Source organism: Pangasianodon hypophthalmus, chromosome 10, assembly GCF_027358585.1.
Source record: "Pangasianodon hypophthalmus isolate fPanHyp1 chromosome 10, fPanHyp1.pri, whole genome shotgun sequence".
In the NCBI taxonomy this organism is placed as follows: domain Eukaryota; kingdom Metazoa; phylum Chordata; class Actinopteri; order Siluriformes; family Pangasiidae; genus Pangasianodon; species Pangasianodon hypophthalmus.
In genome coordinates this window covers 19770530-19792633 of record NC_069719.1, presented here as the reverse complement: position 1 = coordinate 19792633, position 22104 = coordinate 19770530, and the positions used below count along the sequence as shown (strand labels likewise).

The following is a 22104-nucleotide window of genomic DNA, read 5'->3' as shown; positions in this document are numbered from 1 at the left end:
TTGCTTTGCTAATCTGCCGATGAAGCTAGTACGAAGCCTAGCATATAACATGTAAATCAAAAAAACAATTTTCATACTGAGTAGGACATTATATAACTTCTGTTTAACTACTTCAGTGTTAGGGATAGGTGATGTAGACTTAAATCTATATCACAATATTTCATGGTAGTTTTTGCGGCAATGATATAAATGACGATATGAAAATAGTAAAATTGAACGCTGTCTTCTGGCTTTCCTCATATTCTGGTCAGTGTTTTTGCTTGATGTGGTGGAACAAATTTGACGTGTTTCCACCCTTTATTTGATACGGGTTTTTGACACACTTTACAAATCGCAGATGTTCGATTCACATCTGATCTTCTGTATCCGACCCACTTACATATTACACAGGAAGCTCCTTTTTGGGGGATCAATTCTTCTTCCTCATCTAGGGTTGGAACTCCACCTTCCGCCTTGCTTGCTCTCGTTCTGTTTATGAGATGTCCATGTCGCGGCGTGTGAACACATCAATACGTCAATATCGCGGGTTGACCGATTCTTATCATGGGGAGGAATTGTACCGGTACATCATGGATGATACGATATGACACAGCCCTACTGTATACAGCTACTCTTGTTTCTCTTGAGAACTAAAAAAAAAAAAACAAAAAAAAAAAAACACTGGACAGTGCATACCCAGAAGTGACAACAGTAGTGATCATTACATAACATGCCCATAAGAGAAAAACAAAGTGACATGCAACTTGTCATTTGCTAGTGTGAATGTAGTGTTATATAATTTCTCTGTATTGTTTTTATTTTTCTCCTGTGAAGTGTCAGAGTGTGAGATAATCACTAAATAATGATTAAAAAATTGTTGTTGTTGTTGTTGTTATTAATGGTTGGCTTACTCTTCTCTTCTAGCGGATTCCACTGGGACACACTCTCTGTACACTGCATACAAGGACTATGAGATCATGTTTCACGTGACAACTATGCTGCCATACACTCCAAACAACAAACAGCAGGTTAAGCAATGTTTCTTTCACTGTTCCATGCAGTATCTGCCATTCATCAAGTTTTAAAACTTATGATCTTGCTTTGGGGCTTACTTCACCAGTTCTTCAACACTTTGCTGAAGATCCCTGTATCTCTAGTTATAATTGTTTGTGTAATTGTGATTTTGCCTCAGACATCATTATTACCAGATGAGGTGTCACATAAGTAATAAATTACAGATTACAATTATTATTTGGCTACTGGAAAGTAAAATTATGAAGTAGTTATGTAGTCTGTGTCGTTGCTGGGATATTATGAATGCTACTGTAATGCTGAGACTGAGAGATACAATACAGTGCTTCAGAAACTTGCATTTCATATGACATAATATTTAATGTTATTTTATGTCAATATACATCTGGTGACATGGCCTGTCTGTACTACTGCTCAAGTTTCTCTTTTTTTGTGCAGTTGTTGCGGAAAAGGCACATTGGGAATGATATAGTCACCATCGTTTTCCAGGAGCCAGGAGCTCATCCCTTCACCCCCAAACACATCCGCTCACATTTCCAACATGTCTTCATCATCGTCCGCGTTCACAATCCCTGCTCTGACAACACCTGCTACAGGTAAACACCAGAACAAGCAAAGGGGTACAAGTTCAGTTATGTTGTTAAATAGAGCGTACATGTACCGGCCCCCCAAAAATCAGGCAGGTGTAACATTCTTGAGCTGCATTTTCACAGTCAAATCAGCTATGTGAAGTTAAAGTGTTACTCTGATGACTTTAAGTTGGTTGGTTTTATGTAAGAAATAGATACTTAGGTCAGATTTACTTTGATAGGCACCATTTACATAATTTGTAGCCACTATTTGTGGTGGTTGGCCAATTTAGCAAGTAATCTACCAAGTTGGTACATGCAAGTGGAACACAGGCTTAGCAAGCACTTAATTTGTGCTGGATCCTGCTGTGCTGTTGACTCCTCCAGTCCTCCCACAGCATCACTGAAATGATTGCAGCATCACTGAAATGGTTGCAGAATCCCTCGTTGTACCATGGTCATCATACCTATGCTATTAGCCCTATAGCCCAGCATTCAACACTACTCTATTATGTGAAGCATTTGGAGTGTTGTTGTGTTTATATGTACTGGAATAACTTCCCTCCCTGCCCATTTGCTGGATCACCTTTTGCCATTCTTGTTGTTCTGGTACCTTTTTTTTTTAAAATACAAATTAAGCACTGGCAAATATTAAAAAAAAACTGTGTTTGTCTTCCTGTCAGGAAATAACTTTGATACACAAATGATTAAGGAGTCTGTGTGCTTTTGTGTTGATTGTTTATATGTTGGGCTTAACTGACCAAGTACATTTAGGAACTTTGCTGTGCTGAAAAATCCATCTTTAATATCATTAAACACCTTCTGGTCTTTTGAGACCTTTATGTGGTCTAGAGAGAGTCTGGTACATTTTGCCAGTAACCACAGAATGCAAAGGACCTAAAAGACTGAACAAAAAGAAGGCCTTTAGGTCAGGAGACAGGAAGGACATCAAAGGGTCAGCAGAGCTGATGTAGTGGCTTCATGAGGGCAAAGACAAATACAAGGACAAGCTGGAGTGCAAGCTGCAGCAGAACAGTGTGAAGCAGGTCTGGATTGGAATGAGGACCCTAAGTGGCTACAAACAGGTTGAGTATTGAGTTGTGGAGAGGTTCCTGGTTAGGGCTAGTATTGTTGTCCAAACACCTCCAACTCTAGCACCTTTGTGCCAGCTGGGGTTCTTTCAGCCTAGGTGCTACCCCCACCCCCTTTCCTCCTTCCCTCAGTCCCTGTGACATCCCCTCAAAACACAGAGGGCACCACCCCCAGTGATCCCCATACTTACTGAGAATACCACTCCTGCTGTCTACTGTAAAGTTTGCACAGGCAAGGCTGTGGGGGCCTGATGGAATCAGCCCCAGGGTGCTGAAGACCTGTGCCAGCTAGTTCTGTAGGGTGCTGCAGTACCTGTTCTCCCTAACACCGCAGAAAGTGTCTTAGCTCTGGAAGACTTCCTGCATAGTCCCAGTTCCAAAGACAACACACCCGAGTACCCACAAACACTATGGGCCTGTTGCAATAACATTTCACATCATCAAGACCTTTGAGGGGCTGGTCCTCAAACAGCTCCTATCTCTGGTAATGGACCATCAAGACCCCTACCAGGCACATACAGTTGTGGAGGATGTTCTGATCTATATGCTCCACTGAGTTTACTCACACTTGGACACAGTCGGGGCCACTGGAAGGATCATGTTCCATTCTGCCTCAGTCTCCTGGATCTTGGACAGCCCAACAGGCTACAGTTTGTGAGGCCCCAGAAGTGTGGCAGACCATGGGTACCCCATGGAACCATCCTGTCTCCCTTCCTCTTCACTGTCTATATTGGACTTTCAGTAGTACACTAGCTCATGCCACCTGCAGAAACTCTTGAATGATTCCTCCCTTGTAGGGTGCATTTATAATTAGGTGATTATAATGATTACAGGAGGCTTGTGGAGGACTTTGTCCTGTGGTGCAGGGAAAACCATCTTCAGCTTAACATTAGCAAGACAAAGGAAGTGGTGGAGGAATCCCTGTGTGTTGGAGAGCCTGTCAAGCCTGTCACTGTACAGGGCAAGGATGTGGAAATGGTGCAGTGCTAAAAATCACAGGTGGTCTAAATTATCTGGATTAAAAATGCTGAATGCTGGTGTGGGCAAAACAAAAAAGTGTTTTCAGTATTACCTGTGTTAGTGTGGACCACAGATGAGGATGGTACCCGTTTTTGAGAGCATTTTGAAGATTCTGCCCATGGTGTGATATCCAGGAGCACCTTTAGCCAACAGCTCATTCTACCTAGGTGAACAAAGAAGTGCTATTGGGGATCTTTTCTGTCCACTGCTAGCAAGCTCCACAACACCTCTTCCCAGCATGCTATCGTGCCTTCTCTTCCTCAGGGTGAACAATAGGACAGAAAGTCAATATAAAATAGTTATACTTTCAATTCTGTTACTTACTTTGTCTGTTTATAGTCTATAGCTTCTGATTGTGACTTAAAATTGTCCTATTTCTGAGAATTATAGATTTCAGTATCAATCCTAGTGAAACACTCCACTTGTCACGTATATGTCATAATGAGTTAAACTATGAAGACCATTTCAGAAGAGCTCTATAGCGGGTGTATAGTACATGCTGCTCTGATTAAGTTTGACTATGTGTCTGCTCCATGAACTGTTATCTAATGTGATGGAGGTACCGGGGCACTGATTCCAGACCATGTAACGTGTTTTTACATTTTTTTCAATCATTTTAATGTGTGCAGTTTTTTTGCCATGTATTTTGTGTCTGGGCGTTCCAGATGAAAAAGGCTTTAATGATTAAGCAGATTAAAAAAAAAAAGAAATGTTTTGATGGTATTATAAAAATCAAAAACAGTCTGAACATACATGTACACACACACACATGTACACACACACACATGTACACACACACACATGTACACACACACACATCTCCTTTTGACTGCCTCAGGAGTCTGCAGAAGTTAAGTGGTGTGTGTGCAGGACTCGTAAGACCTTTGTCCTCTACCCTCATACATGCACTCGCACACACTCATACATGCACTAGTTTTTCAGCTGAATGACACCATTCGCTGCTCACAGAAAAGGCTTTGCTCTCTCTCAAGCTGCACACACACACCTGCCGTTGGAACCCTCCATTAGTTTTTGTCTTAATAGGGTTTCTTAAAGGCTCACCATTCAGTTCTGTATGCTTGAAATATAAACATTTAGTTGAGAATATTTTTTTTTCTTTTTCCAAGAACGCAATGGGAAAGAGAAATCTGGATTTCATAGCACCCCACAGGAACAAATGGAGATAAATGAATCCTAAAAAAAAAGGCATGAGCCCTTTTTAAATGTGTGGTTCTGATTTCTTTTTCTTTCTTGACGTCACTGTCTCAGCATTATTGGATTCTGAAAATATAACAGCGATGACGACCACCTTTTTCTTTCTGGACACTTAATTTATTCTTTCTTCAAATGATTGAGAGGAAGTTGAAATCGAAGAGGAAGCTTGCTCTAGGAAATATAGCGTTAACAAGAAGAAATTGTTTGTGATATTCTGCTAGCTGCATTTGTCCTTGGCGCGGCTTTAATCCTGTATCTGCACACATCTGTCTCCGAGGCATTGCTTGTCCATCCGATTCATCACTGGACTCTTACTGAAGGTGTGGTTAATCTGAACCTATTGCATGTGGATAGAAAATTTTAATTAGATCTTTTCATTGAACTGCTTTTGCATACAATTGTGAATGGATTACAGGTTTTGGTAGCAGACTCTGAGACCTATACATTTAAAGGTGTATTAAATTACCCAACAGAATTTAGCCTTAGGCAGTTGTCAGAAGTGGGTGTGGATGTTGATTGATGAAAATGAAATTATTCACAGTGGCATGGGTTTCATTTCAGTGTAGGAGGACAGGCACTGCTCATAACCCATAAGAGGATTAAAGCTATCTACTAAATATTATTATATATGCCAGGTAGTGAAAATAACAAGGTAGTTCATAAACGTTCCAAAGAAAAAGGAAGTTTTGGACAGAAGTTCTTCAGTAGTGCAAATGCTAATAGAGGCTTCATACAGTATATGATATACCCTATCACTTCGCTTAGAATTATTTACAGCGTGAATTATTAACATGTGTACAGACTTGTAATCAGTTAATACAATATTAGCCAAAATATTTATTAGCCATCAAGTTTGTTTCTCTTTGTGGGAGTTTGTGAGCAAGTGAGAGGTATCAGTATGAGGAGAATAACTGGTTCATAAGCTACGAAGGATGTACTCTCTTTTGAATAGACCGTGGACAGCCGAGAAGACATTTAAGTATTTGTCATTGGTTGTCACTATGGTTATGAGCGTTAAAGACAAGAGCTGACTCCGGGCTAAATGTTCCCCTTAAGCCTGCGCTCCACAACGAAGCCCGTACTTTGGGAATGTAGGCAAAGTGAAAAAGTCCTTGAGTCCATTGTATACTACATGCTCTGCTGCAGTAGAAGTGGCTGATTTCCCTACGTCTTCCATGTGCTAGAATAATAGATATGTCATAATCTGTGCGTATGTATTTAAACCGTAGTGGATTAAAACGAAAGAATTTTTATATGCAATCTTGCGAAATGTACCAACCCACAGCAAGAAATGCAGTATATTTTAAATGAAGCCATGATGGTTTCAGTATCCACAGTTGTAGTCCCGCTCCTCATCTCCCCCCTAACCTACGCCTGGGGCTATTTGAAAGACTGAGCCTCTCTCACTGTGCTGCAAATGACTCCAATTCTCCAGGTTGCACTTATCAAGAGCAGCAAAAGTCTTGAATGGCTGCCATGGCTTCATGTATAAAGTAAAACAGGTCACACTTTTTGTATTGTGTAATATCCATTGAGCTGTGCTTTATCCTCTCTTTTGATCCTAACATCCTAGTGTACATTTTTCTCTTGGACACTGATTGATCTAGTTTTACGTCACAAACCAGGAAGTTTCTGCAGATCGCAGGCCGCCAGTGGACATGTCTTAATGTAGTATTGAATGGTACAGCATCAGACGTTTCTGAATAAGCATAGGACTTGCACTCGGATTTTCTGAAATCTATTTTTTTTCAGGTTATCCCATGTTGGTGCATAAGCTAGCGTTAGCTATGGAGATTATAAACATGTATGCATGCAACTTGAAAATTCTGGCATGTTGGTTCATGTTAGCTAGCCACGTAGCAGTGAAGCTTAAATCCTTTTGAGTATGAATCCTCTTGGAAATCCTGTTAGCTCATGTTGGCTAGTGAAGATTATGAACTTTTGTGGATCTACCCTAAAAAAAAAAAAAAAAAAAATGAAGAAATCCTGGCTAACAAATTTCTGTCCACAGTCTGAAGTTGTTCTTCCTACCTTTCATCTATGGACTCAAAGACGTGTGATTTTAAAGACCTGCCTGCATTCGCTCTCGTTTCCATATATTTTCATTCTCATTTCCAGACAGACACTTTTGTCCGAGTGACCTGCCTAGTTTTAGTTTCTTTAGTCTAACAATTAGTTTGGTGCAAACTGGTGGAGCTGTGTTTAAGGTTTTACTTTGGGACCACTGCTGTATTACATTTAATCATTTTGTGGTGTTTCTGTATTTCCTTATAGTGAATTGTTATGTGCGTTTGTCTGTGTTTTTTGCACTGTCTCACTACATACAGTCATCATGTTTGCAGATAAATAAGAGCCTGTTACTGACAGTTTGTGTGTGTGGGAGTAATTCAGTGGTGGTCAGCTACAGCATCATGAGGCAGTATCAGAAGTTCGTAACCCAACAAAAACCCTGGAAAGTTCACACCCTTATTTGTGAAGGAATGTGAAAAGGCTTGGCAGGAACAATAGCCAAAGGAAAATTGTTTGCTTGATAATAATGGATTTTTTATTTTTTTTGCTTTTTACCTCACTTTGACCTTCCTAGTACTTCTTTCCAGCTATCCCGAGGGAGAGTCCACTCGACCTACTTCTTTTGTCCCTCTACAGTGCATGCCAAGCAAGAAACCTGACTAAATAGTGCTCTTTCTTTTTTGTGGTTTGCAACTAGGTACTGCCAAACCACTGTTCTTTTTCTAGTGGTTTCAGGCTTTGCTATTTTGTAGGATAAATTAAGAACCAACTTTCATTTTTTCATATTTCAGTACAGCAGTGATTTGTGTGACTATACTTCAATGTGCACTCATCAAAGCACTTACTAAATAGTATAGGAAGTAATTGTGGGGAAAAAAAAGCTTGAATATAGACTTGGACAACACCACAGTCAGCACATCACACATTTGCAGAAATGAAATTAAATGAAATCACACTAATCGGATTTTAAGCTGGTCAATAGATAGTGCATTAGTGTAATTAGTTTTTAATCAACTTTTTTTATTTTAATTCTTTTTTTCAGACAATTTTCTGAGGTTAGTTAATTCTAGATTTTATGTTTACAATGTAGTGCAGTAGTTGTGTTTATATTGAATGCTGTTTTGAATTTGATCTGGTTTATCACAGTTTTTTTTTTAAAAATATCTTGTACACAGAGAAACTTTCTATTTGTATTAAAACACACAATTCCAAATAATGTTTTGCTTTTTGCTCGCAGTGTGGCAGTCAGTCGCTCGAGTGATGTGCCCTCGTTTGGACCTCCAATCCCCAAAGAAGTGACTTTACCCAAATCCACCGTGTTCAGAGAGTTCCTTCTGACGAAAGTCGTCAACGCTGAGAACGCCGCTCACAAATCGTCCAAGTTTGGCGCCATGGCTACACGCACGCGTCAGGAGTATCTGCGCGACCTGGCCGAGCGGCATGTCACCAGCACACCGGTGGAATCATCGGGAAAATTTCCTTTCATCTCTCTGGCACATAAGAGAAAGGAGAAGATCCGCCCTTACGCAGGGGCAGAGCTGCGCAGCCTGGGCGCAATCACATGGGCGGTGCATTTGGAGGACCTGGCGATGGGGGCGGAGCGCGAGGGTCTGCTGGCCATCTCCAATGAGTTTGTCATTATCCTCGACCAGGAGATCAAAGCATTGGCATTCAACTGCTCCACAAGAGATGTGATTGGCTGGTCGCTGGGAAGCCCTGCCTCCATGAAGATCTACTATGAGCGTGGTGAGAGTGTTTCACTGCGATCCATCAATAACAACACAGAGGACTTCGGCGAGGTCGTCAAACGCCTGGAGGTCAGTGTGAGCCTTCATATAGTAGTTAAGACTTGACGCACTTGACAATATTATTCAAGTAAAGAGAGTTTTTATTTGGTATTATGCCTATATACATGTGCAACATATGCGCATCATATAATACCATGGCATGGCTGTTCATAAATTGCTACATAAAGCGCAAATAATGTGACCAGTGTAAGACAATGCCTAAAGCTACAGTTTCATGAGAACGACACATTGCAATAAACACAGAAGGCAGTATGGAGACATTTAGTACACAGGTGAAACAATTGTAAAAAGCTAAGCAGAGTGACAGTGCAAATTGCATGCACTAAACATCTGTAAGGACAAGTAAACACTACCTCAGTTTACCCTTAGCTATCTCTCTCTCTCTCACTCGCGCGCACACACACACTCACACGCACAGTCAGACATTTTATCTGTCGGTGTGTGCTCTTTTGTTCTTTTGGCCACTGCCTAGATTTGATTGCTGTGTGTGGCAGTGTAGTAATAGTATGGTAGATAATTATCCACACACACACACACACACACACACACACACACACACACACACACACACAAGAAGCGTTGTCATCAGTCTCACACAAGTGGAGCTTTGTGGCTCAGTGGTGTCATTTAATTCCCCACAGACCTATTTAAAGGTATAGCACTCCTAGCTACCGCTATGCTTGTGTTTGCGTCTGTAGTCGCTGTCACTTGTATGTACTCTATATGGCCAAAAGTTTGTGGACACCTGACAATAACACCGCTTCATGAACATCCCATTTCACATTTACTCCCCCTCTGCTGTTTTAATAACCTCCACAGTTCCGGGAAGGCTTTCACTAGATTTTGGAGCGTGGCTGTGGGGATTTGCTCATTCAGCCACAAGAGCATTAGTGATGTCAGGGACTGATGTTGGGTGAGAAAACCTGGCACGCAGTTGTCTCTGTGCAGACCAATCAAGTTCTTTCACTTCAACCTTGACAAGCCATGTCTTCATGGAGCTTGTTTTGTGCACAGGGGGGATTGTCATGCTGGAACAAGTTTGTGCCCCTTAGTTCCAGTGGGAAATCTTAATGCTACAGTATACAAAGACATTCCAGACAATGGTTTGGGGAAGGCCCACATATCGTGTCCACATATTTTTGACCATATAGCTATTGTTGTTGTTTACTGAACACCTCAACATTGTCATAAATTAGATTATATTTGGTCCATGCGCTGTTGATCATTTATTCTAGGTGTCATTGTACCCTAGGTATTGGGTTTCTAGTTTTCATACTGTATATTAAATGCAAATAACATCTTTGCTAACATCATTATGGACATGGGCCGAGCAACTTGGTAGAACTTGAAAAGCAACTTGAAAATGGTGCAGGATAATCATGTCTGTGTGATATGCCAGAGTGTCCTGTGTAATAAAACGAGTATCCGCTAATCATTCTAAACCGCTAAAAAATACTAACATCCTCCACATACTACCTTTACTTTCAGACATTAATCATTTTCGTTTGTTTAACATGCTATTCTGAGAAATAGAGATGTATCACAGTACCAGATTAAAAGTCCATATAGTGTTCACCCATAAAGAACCATACAGGTATATGAAAATCTATCTGACTAGCCTCTTAAGAGCAAAATAAAATGTACTTCTGAAATACTTTTTTAGTCAGAACAAAGGAATAAGGACAAATGCTATCACCACCAGAGCTGACCTCAGTTTTAAGACTGATTATTTAAAAAGTAAAAACATGTAAAGGTTTAAAAGGAGTTAAACACTATCAGCTGGCACAGAAGTAAGTGGTGGGGTTTCCATCCACAAATTTTTCTGCAGATTTGAAGTTTGCGTGTTCAAAACTATTAGCAGAAATTCCAGATATGCAGAAAACAACTGTATAATTATTGCACATTATTGCAGCTGGTGTATCCATAAAGAGAAGAATTGATATGCTACGCCGCAATTATGTAATATATTCAACACAATAAATAAAATCTCAAACTAGTATGTCATTGGAATGAAAATGTACTAGTTTTGACTTGTTGGCATCTTGTTTGTTTATTCCTCAGCTAGTGACTAAGGGGAGTCAGACGAAGGAGATGACGCTGAGGAGGAACGCTCTGGGCCAGCTCGGTTTCCATGTGAACTTCGAGGGCGTTGTAGCTGACGTCGAGCCCTACGGCTACGCGTGGCAGGCAGGGTTGAGGCAGGGCAGCCGATTGGTAGAGATCTGCAAGGTGGCCGTGGCAACGCTGTCACACGAGCAAATCATTGACCTGCTGCGCACCTCAGTGACGGTCCGAGTGGTGATCATCCCTCCACATGAGGACTCCACTCCCCGCAGGTGATCTTACGCTGCTCAATTCTAAATGTTGTTATATTATCTTCATTATGAGTGTGCATGAGATGCTGTCTTCAGGTTCAGGTTTAGAAGATAGCTGCCTTTAATTGCATTCCGAACAGGACAGTATTTATCTTACAAATGGAGAATGGCCCAATTTGATGTATCCATGGTAACAATATTGTGCATGTTGGGATATTGAGATATAGTGTACATGCTTATTTGAGAAACAAGCTTCAGTAAACTTGTAAAATGGCATTTGTAAAAGAACATATATATATATATATATATAATATAGACGTTACCTTTATCATCTGGTTGTGCTCAGGGTTCATATGTAGCGTGCTGTATTTGATTTATATTTGATGCCATTGTCTCTGATTTATCTGGGTTGTTGCAATTTCTCAGCTTCCTGACAGCCGTTTTGTGGTTGTTAGAACCTCATTTATCTGCATTGTGTGGCTGGCAGTTAAATTACTGAGTGACTGTTTGCTTTTTTTTTTTTTTTTTTTTTCCCTGAAGAGGTTGCTCGGAGATATACCACATGCCACTAGTAGACTACAAGAACCACAAGGAGGGGATGCCCTATGAGTACAAGTTCCCCTTTCGCAATAGCAATGAGAAGTGGCCTCGACCCACCGCTCCTCCACAGACTGTGGTCTGCACTTCCCAGAATCGAAATGTCAACCAAGGCCAAGGGGCAACACTAAGCAAGACGCAGAATTCGGACTACGCAAGACGTGGTTCACTCCTCCCTCGCAGTGTGTCCAGTGAAGGCCGCCCACTGAACGCTAAACGGTATCTCTCAGATCCTAATGAGTAGATAGGAGAATTCTGTGAATTTATGAAATGTTTATGAAATGTTTCCAATCTTCCTGCTTTTGAGGGTTGAAATGTCTGGCTAGTAGACCTACGTTCAGTGTTTCAATCAGAACTTTATAGTAAAGCCATTGCACTTTGCTTTCTATCCCAGTCACATGTGCGTCTGACTCAATCATGTGTCATATTGCTGCAATAAATGGAGGCGAGGGGGGGGAAAAAAAACCCCATGAAATGTATTTTATGTGAATTGAGGACACACTCAATTCACTATCTGATAATGTGCCGCTATTTTTTCCACAGATGGGTGGCAGATAGGCCTAAATGCAACCATAAATCAAGCCACATTCATTTTGTGTATAAAAACAAACAAACAAAAAAAAAAACACCTCCAGCTCTTTAATGTCATTCTATTTGCTCCACCAAATTTTTGAAGTTCCCCACATCTCACCTGGTAACCTCACTGGATGAAACACAAATGTTGATATGACTATGTCCACTGTTAAAAGCGCTATATAAATAGAATTGAATTGATCTAGTTCCCAGCGGAAACGTTCACTCATCACTTATTTAGACCTTATTTAGACATTACAGGGTAAAGCATGTACATGAACATATGCTTAAGTTGGTCAAAATTGCTGTTGATGCTGCTTTTAACTCTGTTAATGCACTCTGGTGGTTTCCCTTTCAAAGAACTTTATTGCCGTAACTAACGCATTATTTATTTTATAAAGACTGCTGACTTAAAGATTTCATTGATTATGAGATGTAACTTCCTCCTGTAATATTGTAGTGTAATGTAGTGAAGCTGACAGGATCCTCTTCTCTCTCAGATATTCTCCAGGCTCTGATAACTACGCCCTGGCTTGCTCCATTGTGATGGGGCGGTCTCCCCATACCCGCAACTCCCCCAACAACCAATCATTCTCCAGTGACACCAGCTCCAGCTCCACCCACTGGCGTCAGAAGTCCAATCCAGATGGGTAGGTGATGCAAATGATCAAATAATTACACACCAGTTAGTTCCCAAACATACAGTCTGATTAGTTGAAAAGCATACCAGCAACTGCCATGTTACTCCATGACATTTTGAATCAATCAGCATACTTGCGTGAAAGAGTCGTCATTATTATTATTATTATTATTATTATTATAACACAGTAGCCTAAATAAGCTATGACTGTAACCATTGAGTAATGTTATAACCCGCATTTCATTTTTGGTAGCAAACGTAGTTCAGGGATTGGCATATACACAACAGTTTTAATTATCCCATGCTAGTCCAAAAAAGAGTTAACTCTTTGCCACTTGTCATGTACCTTTTTTTTATACATTTATTTATTCTTGAGCTAGATGATGGACAAAAGCAATACCAATTCATTCACTGGCGAATCAGTTTGTTGATCAAATAAGACCAAGAAGGACTCACTTGTTATGTTAAAGCAATAGAACACTCTAAGTTATCTCCGTCTCCATACAGTTGTGATGTTTTACTACACTTGACAACCTCATATTTTATTTTATAGATTTCATATAGATTTTATTTGCACGTTCCTCCTTAGTCTTATTGCTAGAGCATTCAAAGAATTCGTTTTGAGTGTACTGTGGAAGCTATTCATTTTCTAATAATGTTTCTGTCTATTTTTTAACGTTGATTTGTTGTTAGCTTCTATGTCATTTTTAAACCAGAAAATGTCATTTTTGACCCGGACTTTCTCTTACATAATATAAAACACAATACTGATGCTTCTGTACACTTTGTAATCACAAAGCATCAGGTCTGTTAGAGTAGGAAAACCAAATGTATTTTTATTTAATAACAAAAAATAAATGTATATTCTATGTACCGTTAACATGGTCATTGAATCAGAATATGGATACAAACTCATCTGATGGATTGCGCATTAATAAGGAGGCCTTGCTTCTTCAAGTTATTTATAGTTTGCTTAGAGTCTGTTTTATATTTGCTTTTCCTGATAATATCCTCTTCAGGTTTAATGCAAACCGCAGCTCGCCATTAGCTGCTGATCGTCAAATGGTGAAAGAGTGTGTGTGGGTTACACCCAGCTGGGTCAGAGTGGTGGAGGGAGAAGGAGCCAGTAGGACACCATCAGGTAATCGGAAGTACTGTTCAATTTACTCTCAGTTTTATTGCAGGTAGTGGAAGTTGTGTTATCAGATGTGTGTTTCAGCTTTAGCTGTGCCGGTGTACTTTATGAGGTTATGACTTTATAGGTAAACCACACTTTGTTCATAATAATGATCAGATATAAAACTCCTGGCTGTTCAGATAGAGAGTGTGTGTGGTTAGTGTAAGAGCTCTGAGATTGAGATGTACTTTGTCCTTCACTGTGAACAAGACAAAAAAAACTCTTTGTCTGATACAACCAAGTTACTAAATTTCCTCAAGCTAACAGACGATGAGAGATAACAGATCACACACACACACACACACACACAAATGCTATGGCAACAGTGTATTTAACGTGGCCATGCCAGTAAAGCTCAATTGTTACAAATGCACTTTTGTGAGACAGTGCTTACTTGCTTATACTCTGTGACCCAACACACCCTACGCTTTTCTGCAAATATTTGTTTTCCATTTTAACTCCACCCTTTGTCATTTAGACCTGACAAAAGTAAAGCCAGTCCTAACGAACATTGATCAACACCACAAAGATCTTAACACATCACTCTACCCAAATACGAACTCCAAGGTGAGTCTAAGGTCTGGTTTCACTTGTTATGTAAGTGTATATGTGATTGCACACTGGTCAATCTGACGTCTCTGCCATCACACTACAGAACGATCCTACGTCCATCAACCAATCCAGCATCACCACGCTGTCCAGCCTTGCCTCCAGCTCCACACATAGTGACGAGAAGTGGTTCGATTTGGGTGGGAGGCTGGACTCTGAGCTGAATGGCTTTACAACCGCTTGTCCCCAGGGAACTACTGCCAATGGCGCCGGTGAAGCTACGTCCAGGAACCTTGACTCTGTTTCAGTTAGCATCAGCTCTAAGCTTAAAGAGAAGGCCGCGGCTCATTGGGGGGAGATCACCTCCACCTGTCAGGCTCCGCAGGTCTCCCCTGCAGGCTCAGAGACACCTCTTCACACAGATCTCACTGAGAATCAGGCCAAAAGCTCCCTGCCTACAGATACCTGTTCCCATACTGTCAGTGACACAGCCTCTTATTCCAGGTATGCTTTCAAACACTTAACCGACTAGCGCACAGTGCATGTAATAATCCAGAGCTCAGACCTCTATAATTTTATATGTCTTTATGAGACCATCATGCACTTTATTTATTTATTTATTTATTTTTTTTTTTTTTTTGAACCACAGTGCTGTTGAAGTCTGGAATCTGATTGGTCAGAAGGTGTTGACTAATTTTCTAAAACAGCACGACTCTGACAGAAGTTCTGGCTGTAATTTAAAGCACAAGTTTATATTAATGACCACGTTCTAACACGTTATCAATTCTATAGTAACATCTCAAACACAGGGACTGTATGGCGGTCCAAGTATCCAAGTAAAATAATAAAAGGAATGCTGTTATTTAACATAGAAAAAATATATGGTTAAGCAGTATCACATGAGTAAGAGTGCGGTTATGCTGAACACTGGCATGACTGTGATTCGGCATATGCAGAAAGTTGATAGCTGTGGGCCGTAGGTCATCACAGCCGTGCTAATATTCAGTATAACCGCACGATTGTGAGTGTGATATTGCTTTTATACAACAGTTCTACAAACAAGAAGTTAATATTGGGTAAGTGCCATTTAGGAGACAATATGGCCAAATGTTCTGTTTATTTTTGCTCCACTAGCGGAAATAGATCCGAAAGAATCCACACTCACTTTATCGCCCGTTGGCTAGCTCTTTAGCTAGCTCACGCTGATTTGTACATTCCTGTTAAAGGTGCTTCCAGGAAAATTCCTGAAAAATATCATTTTCCATGTCCACTGATGATCATGTCACTAAGTCTACCGTAGTAGCAGTTTCGAGCTAGGAAGTGGAATTTTACGTGGCGAACACAGATGAGTGGAGTGATCCACGCAGTGAAACGTCCCAGTGCGGTTATAGGAAATATAGGCACTCTTGGAATGGAGCTCGGCCAATCAGATTAGTGGACCGGAACTGACTGTTGCATAGTCATTGTTATGGTTTCTGTAATCTTTCTGTAAGGAGACATTTATTTTAAAAAATGTCTCGAGTGTCAACACTTTGTAACAGGACAAGAGTTTCAAGTTTCTCAGGAACCTGACAATATATGAGTGGTATAAGAGGAATAAAATACTTTTGGGTTGTCCTGCCATAGAAAAATAAGCCACGTTTCCTATAACAGCATGTCTCATCAGGTTTTAATCTTTCCTTTGCATTTCATCTTATACTTGCGCAGTATGTGGAACAGAGAAGAGAGATAGGGAGCGGGTGGTTTGCAGTTCTAGTACAGCAGTTAATATCTCCGATGCCTCAAGCGTAGTTGATGAAGCTCACACAGAGCCTCAATGCAGGCCAAGGGGTCAGGTTAATCTTCTTGTATAAAGACTTCATGAGACACTATGTGATAAGTCGTATTTGTTTATTTAAGTGTTAATACTCGTAAAACGTGTAGACATAGGCTTTCACAGATGCTTGTGTTGAATTCACACACAGAGATTGTGTCTTTTATGAACTACTTAAGTGGGGATTTATTATTATTATTATTATTATTTTTTTTACTTGAAAGAGTTGCTCTCTGCCTAACACATCACTCAACATGAACTGTGCAGTTCTCCACTGGTTGGGATGTTTTTATGTTTAACAAGCGCTAGCTTGTTTTTAGCAAAATGCGCATGCTTGCTCCATCTCGGAGAGAAGCGAGACCGCACAAATCACTCAGGAATGCGGAACGCAAGAATCTTGTCTTATGAAAAAGCCTGATCTGTATTGACCTCTAGCTGTTGTGCCACATGAAGCTTTTTTTCTTCTGGAAAAAAAGACAAAACCTCTTTTACTGAGCATGGTTTCCACTTTTAGGCAGTCCAGTTTTTCACTAATCATCGCTTCAGTTATGTTTGTGGCATTAAGGCATATATATATCTGGCAACATGCTTCACTTATACATTGGAGTTTCACTACTGTGCTCGCTGTGTGCATGGTTTAGAGGAGGAGAGAAAGGGAAAGTATTGATTCTTTATACTCTCTTTGTGTCTGAAAGCACTCTGAGTTCAGTGCACTCGGGCAGCCCACCGAGTTCTGCTCAGGAGGAGTCAACCCCCTCCACCTCCTCCCCCACCCATCCATCCCTCTCTCCTGGAGCCAAGAGCTTCTACCCCCGCCAGGGAGCCACCAGCAAGTACCTGATTGGCTGGAAGAAACCAGGGGGCACCATCAACTCGGTGGAGTTTGGTAGCAGTCGCAAGTAAGTCTTGGGTTAAAAAAAAAAAAAAAGAGTAACCAAAACTACATAGAGTGAAACTGGAGTTCAGGAAAACCAGGGTACTGTACGCTTCTGTGTTTCCCCTGCACTTAACTCCTGATGACTCATGAAGGGTTTGACCTTGTGAGCTGAATCAGTTGCGTTACAGAGATGTGCAATACACGGTGAATTTAAGGCTGCTCAAGCAATCATGTGAATAAGACTCATCTCAGGCTGATTGTCAACAGCCAGAAGTTAAAGGCTTTCATTTGTTAGTGCTGCTGGGCTGCACACACAGGTGGATGTTACTAAGCATATCTTAACCCAGTTGAAACCTTGCTGAGGTGAAGACTTCAAATTATATTTGATATAAACAGCATTTTTTTTTTTTTTACTTCATTGAATATTGCTAAAACTAGCAGTATAGGTGTTAGACTGGGAGCCCCCTGAGTCACAGCCTGAGAAATCAGAAAGTCCTTTAGTTTAACTTTTAAAGTTAAACTAAAGCTTTGACATTTCCATCTTGTGGCTATGTGTTTAATTGCATTATTTCATTGTTTACTTGCTCAAAAAAATGAGGAACTGTAACACAAAAGGGTAATGGATAGTAAAACACATTTAAACTTCATTACAGTTTTGAAAAATGGGTTTAATTAATGTTACAGTGATTAGGGTTTTTTTTTCTTGTAATGAATAAAAAATTATTATTAAGTCAAGCTAAAATACACTAAAATACATACACTCAAATAGACTCCCAAAGAAATTCTGACCAATCCCACCCACTCTTACCAAAACTTTGACCAATCTTGCCTCCTCCCTTCCTACAATACTTGCTAATAGGGCTTGGAAATTGATATCATGTCACACTGCATTTCTAGGATTGTTCTGCCATTTTGGTAGGGCTGTGCTGCATTCGACTTACTTTAGAAGTTGTAAGTTGGTGCTTAGAACAGTGTCATTTTCGAACTTTGTGCATTCGAGGTACAAATTGGGGGCAGCAACATGTCTCCATGTTCGTCTTTTGGCTAGACAGCGATGAGGGCTGTATATTTGCCTCCTCAAATCTATGTAGTCAGTGTTATTGATTTACCAAGCCAATATGTTGGTATGTTGATTGATCTAAAGCAAATACATGTGTATACAGCATAACTCCTTTAAAGGTAAAGAGGTGCTACTTTGTGTTGTGGATTCTTCTGATGCCGTGCGCAGCCATGTTGATTTGCCGTCACTCCCTGAACTCCAAGGAACTCGTAGTTGAGAAGTTGATGAGTGTTTTCTTTGGTGTTTCCTGGTCAGAGGTTGGGAAGTTGCGATCTGTAGACTAACGCAGCATTAGTTCTATTTTCGTTGGCTACAAACAGTCCACACACAGTACAGGAGCTTAGAGATAGACCACTCCTACCTGCCAGAGATGGTCTGAATCACCTGGATGCCTTCTTGTACATATACGCACATGCCAAGATCTTCAACATCTTCACAGAGTGAAGTGTATGATGTAGTACTTTATATATGTCTAGTCTAAATCTACCTAATCAGGTAACTAGTTCTCCAAAGCAAGCAATAGATTCCTATCATCTCTCTCTCCAATTCTTTACACCTGAATAGTGTGTATTTAACAAATTCACCATTATTAGCTATTAGCTTGTGTTGGGTTCCCTCATTTGCTTGCTAGCCTTGTTATCTATTTTGTCACGTACATTGCTATCCATGAGTAAGATGCAAAATGCTCTGTTGCTCAGAATGGCAGTCACCTCTCTATCTGTTGCCACATCTTCCATCGACACACTGAGTTTTTCCTACCTGTGAATATGTGCCGCTGGCACAGCTGAGTGCCCCCCCACCACAAAATACGACTTTTGAGCTTGCAAAGTTGTGCATTATGCGGTTCCTAGAGTTCTAGCTTTCCTACATGGACTGCTCAATATGAGACAGTCCCCTTCTACATTGAAAGTGTTTGTGGTGGCCATTGCACCTTGTTACAGCATCGTGGATGGTTTGTTGCTTGGGGCTCATAAACTTGCCACAATCTTTCTGAAGGGAGCTTGCTGCCTTCATCTACCAAACTCCATCAAAAGCCAACCGTGGGATCCTGCCCTTGTCCTGTAGTCTTTTAAGATCTCCCCTTATAACTTCAGTGAAAAGACTGGGAGAACACCCTTGGTGATTAACTTGCCTTGCATGTATTGGTGACCAGATGATTCTGAGGTGACATCGTGATTAAAGGTTTCTGTCCAAAGTCATATCATCTAGTTTTGTTACCTACCCAAGTCCTATGCTACTACTTGGACTAGATGGTGGCAGTTCATTCATCAGTTCAGCTGTTTGTTTGCCTTGGAGGGAAGACCCAAAGAGCTCCCCTGTCTAAACAGAGATTGGCCCACTGGGTGGTGCATGTCATCACCTTGGCTTATAGACAGGCTTACTTAGTTGGTTTGCAAAAATATAAACAACTAAGTGATTTAAACCAAAGCAACCTGACCAGGACAAAGGAATTACTGAACATGAACGTGCCAGCGCACCCTGCCGTTTCCAGTACATTCCCATATTAATTAACATGGCCTTTTTGTTTTAAGAGAGCCATGTCTGACCACCCATCGTCAAGACTTTTTGTTGGGTTCCGTGGGATCCCAGTCCTGATGCACACCACTAATCTAAAACAGGATGTTTTTGAGCTGCTGTAAGTTGCCTTGGAAATTTGAAATCAGAGCTGGTTCATCTGGGGGTTCATCATATGTCATCGCATCCTTTGTCATCACACCTACGGCCAGAGACCCACTCCCAAATTTCTGGTAGGGCATAACATGGACAGTTATTACTCTCTTAACACTGTAATTCTGAGGAACTAAGCAGATAATTATATCCTCTGGTCCATAATACTACCGTTCTAAACATGTCACTACACAAATATTGTCATTACAAATTATCTGTCCTGTTTAGTGAGTGGAATGCGGATTGGGCTTTTGCGCAGTGGGGAAGGCTGCAGCACAACCCACGTTATGAAATGTTCTTCTGCAAGTAGCTTATAATAGAATTTTTCTAGTAGAGAGGGTAGAAAATCTTACATCCTGCAACTTAAATGTGAGTAGCTGAAAAGTGAGAAGTACCAAAGATCCTGGGTAACAAGTGTGAAAATACCGGGTGCTCTGAGGAGGTGTTAATATTTTAAAATCTTTTTGGTAGTTTTGGTATTTGTTATTTTATAGTAAGCTACAGGACTTTATCTACTGGATATTAAGTGCTTTACATATCTATGATGCCTTATATTCTATAATACGGCTTGAAGATATTTTGTCGGACCTGCAGGATGGTCACACTGTTCAGCTTGCTGTTTCTTCAGCATGGTAAGAATCATTATCGCTCTGCGATAATGCAGTGGATTGGTCTGGAATTCTGTCACTTATAAAGTCCTGTCACTTATAAAGTCTCAGTGAATCACATTTATAGGATGGCCTACATTCATGAATATGAATAAAATACACTTTAGAGTATTCGGTTATCGTCTTGGACGAATGAACCGTTGGAATGAATGTCATTTGCTTCTGCCCACATGCGTCATATTGTAAGTAAAGGGCGCTCAGTTGTCTCTGCAGAAATTAAGTTACTAGTTCACGTTAGAGGAGCTCTGGCTCGAGTTCAAAATTGTGAAGGGCATTAATGTTGAGTAATAACTCACTATATTCTCACTATCTGTTGTCAACCAAAAGAGGATGGGTTCCCTTTTGAGTCTGGTTCCTCTCAAGGTTTCTTCCTCATGTCTTCTCAGGGAGTTTTTTTTTTTCTTGCTACCGACACCACTGGCTTGCTCACTAGGGCCACATTAAAAATCATTATCCAGATTTCTGTAAAGCTACTTTGTGACAGTGTACATTGTAAAAAATGCTATACGAGCATGTGATCAAGTGGCTTTTGGCTTTGTGTCTGTCCTCTCTGATTCAGGCGGCATCAGAGCGATGGGTATTTAGGTGGGCAGCCTCAGCTACGGGCCACTATGAAGGTGAGCCAGTCCCCTCAGCCCACTCCCAAATCCACTGTAGAGGAGGATCTAAAGAAGCTCATCGCTCTGGACAGCCCACCTCCTAGCTGCAGCAAAACTCAGGTACTGCACTCTGCTGCCTTCATTAGGGCTAAACCTATTCGAATTTGATAATACAGTCTATTTCACACATGACATTTTTTCATGTTTCGGTGAATGCAGGAGTGTGTGTGATTTTTGACCTGTTCTTACTGGCATTTCTCTGTTTTTCAGCCCTTATTCTCACTGTCCACACCAAGTCCCCGCTCCTTACAGCGGACCTTCTCTGACGAGAGTATCTTTAGCGGGCAGAGGGTGCTCACGGCAGCCCGTCAGAGTGCCAACCTGTTCGGTCGCTCCACCATGCCACGCTCACCCAGTGCACGCAGCGCCTCACTGCACCAACAATCTTACACACAGGGTGCCAAATCTCTGGGTGAGCTGTAGCTTAAAACATGGGAGAAAATGAGGAAATTAGTCATGGAAATTAGTGTGTGCGTCTTTTCTGTCTCAGTGCTGCTTTTGTTACTCTTATCAAACTGAGACCCTTTAATGCAAGATTTTGTGTTATAACGTTAAATTTCTACTGCGTTTGCAATCATTTCTCACCTTCTTGCAACTCTATGCTGTTAACTATGCTGTCAGATTTCAGTTTTTGAACATAATAATATTAGAATAAAAAAATTATATTAGAATAATGCTTCCAGGTTTTTTTTTTTATTTATTTTTTTATTTTTAAAACAAGCCTAGTCCAAAATGGGTTTATCTCTATCCAGAGTGGATGAGTCCTGCTGTTTTTTTTTTTTTT

The 22104-nt window shown here is 40.7% G+C and overlaps 1 protein-coding gene across 6 annotated transcripts in view; it reads left to right on the top strand.

The window, feature by feature from the left end:
- The window catches only part of LOC113538672 (signal-induced proliferation-associated 1-like protein 1), a 57912-nt gene that overhangs the window by 31165 nt on the left and 4643 nt on the right, over nt 1–22104 (top strand). For 5 of the 6 annotated variants that reach the window (XM_053237437.1, XM_053237436.1, XM_026933921.3 and 2 more), the window contains 12 exons: nt 904–1007; nt 1450–1607; nt 8154–8733; nt 10786–11060; nt 11580–11855; nt 12710–12859; nt 13869–13990; nt 14505–14593; nt 14682–15079; nt 17084–17287; nt 21221–21380; nt 21531–21732. In XM_053237437.1, coding sequence (XP_053093412.1) covers nt 904–1007; nt 1450–1607; nt 8154–8733; nt 10786–11060; nt 11580–11855; nt 12710–12859; nt 13869–13990; nt 14505–14593; nt 14682–15079; nt 17084–17287; nt 21221–21380; nt 21531–21732 — 2718 coding nt within the window. The remainder of the gene's footprint in view (nt 1–903; nt 1008–1449; nt 1608–8153; nt 8734–10785; nt 11061–11579; nt 11856–12709; nt 12860–13868; nt 13991–14504; nt 14594–14681; nt 15080–17083; nt 17288–21220; nt 21381–21530; nt 21733–22104) is intronic. The other variant, XM_053237439.1, reaches the window with a different exon arrangement.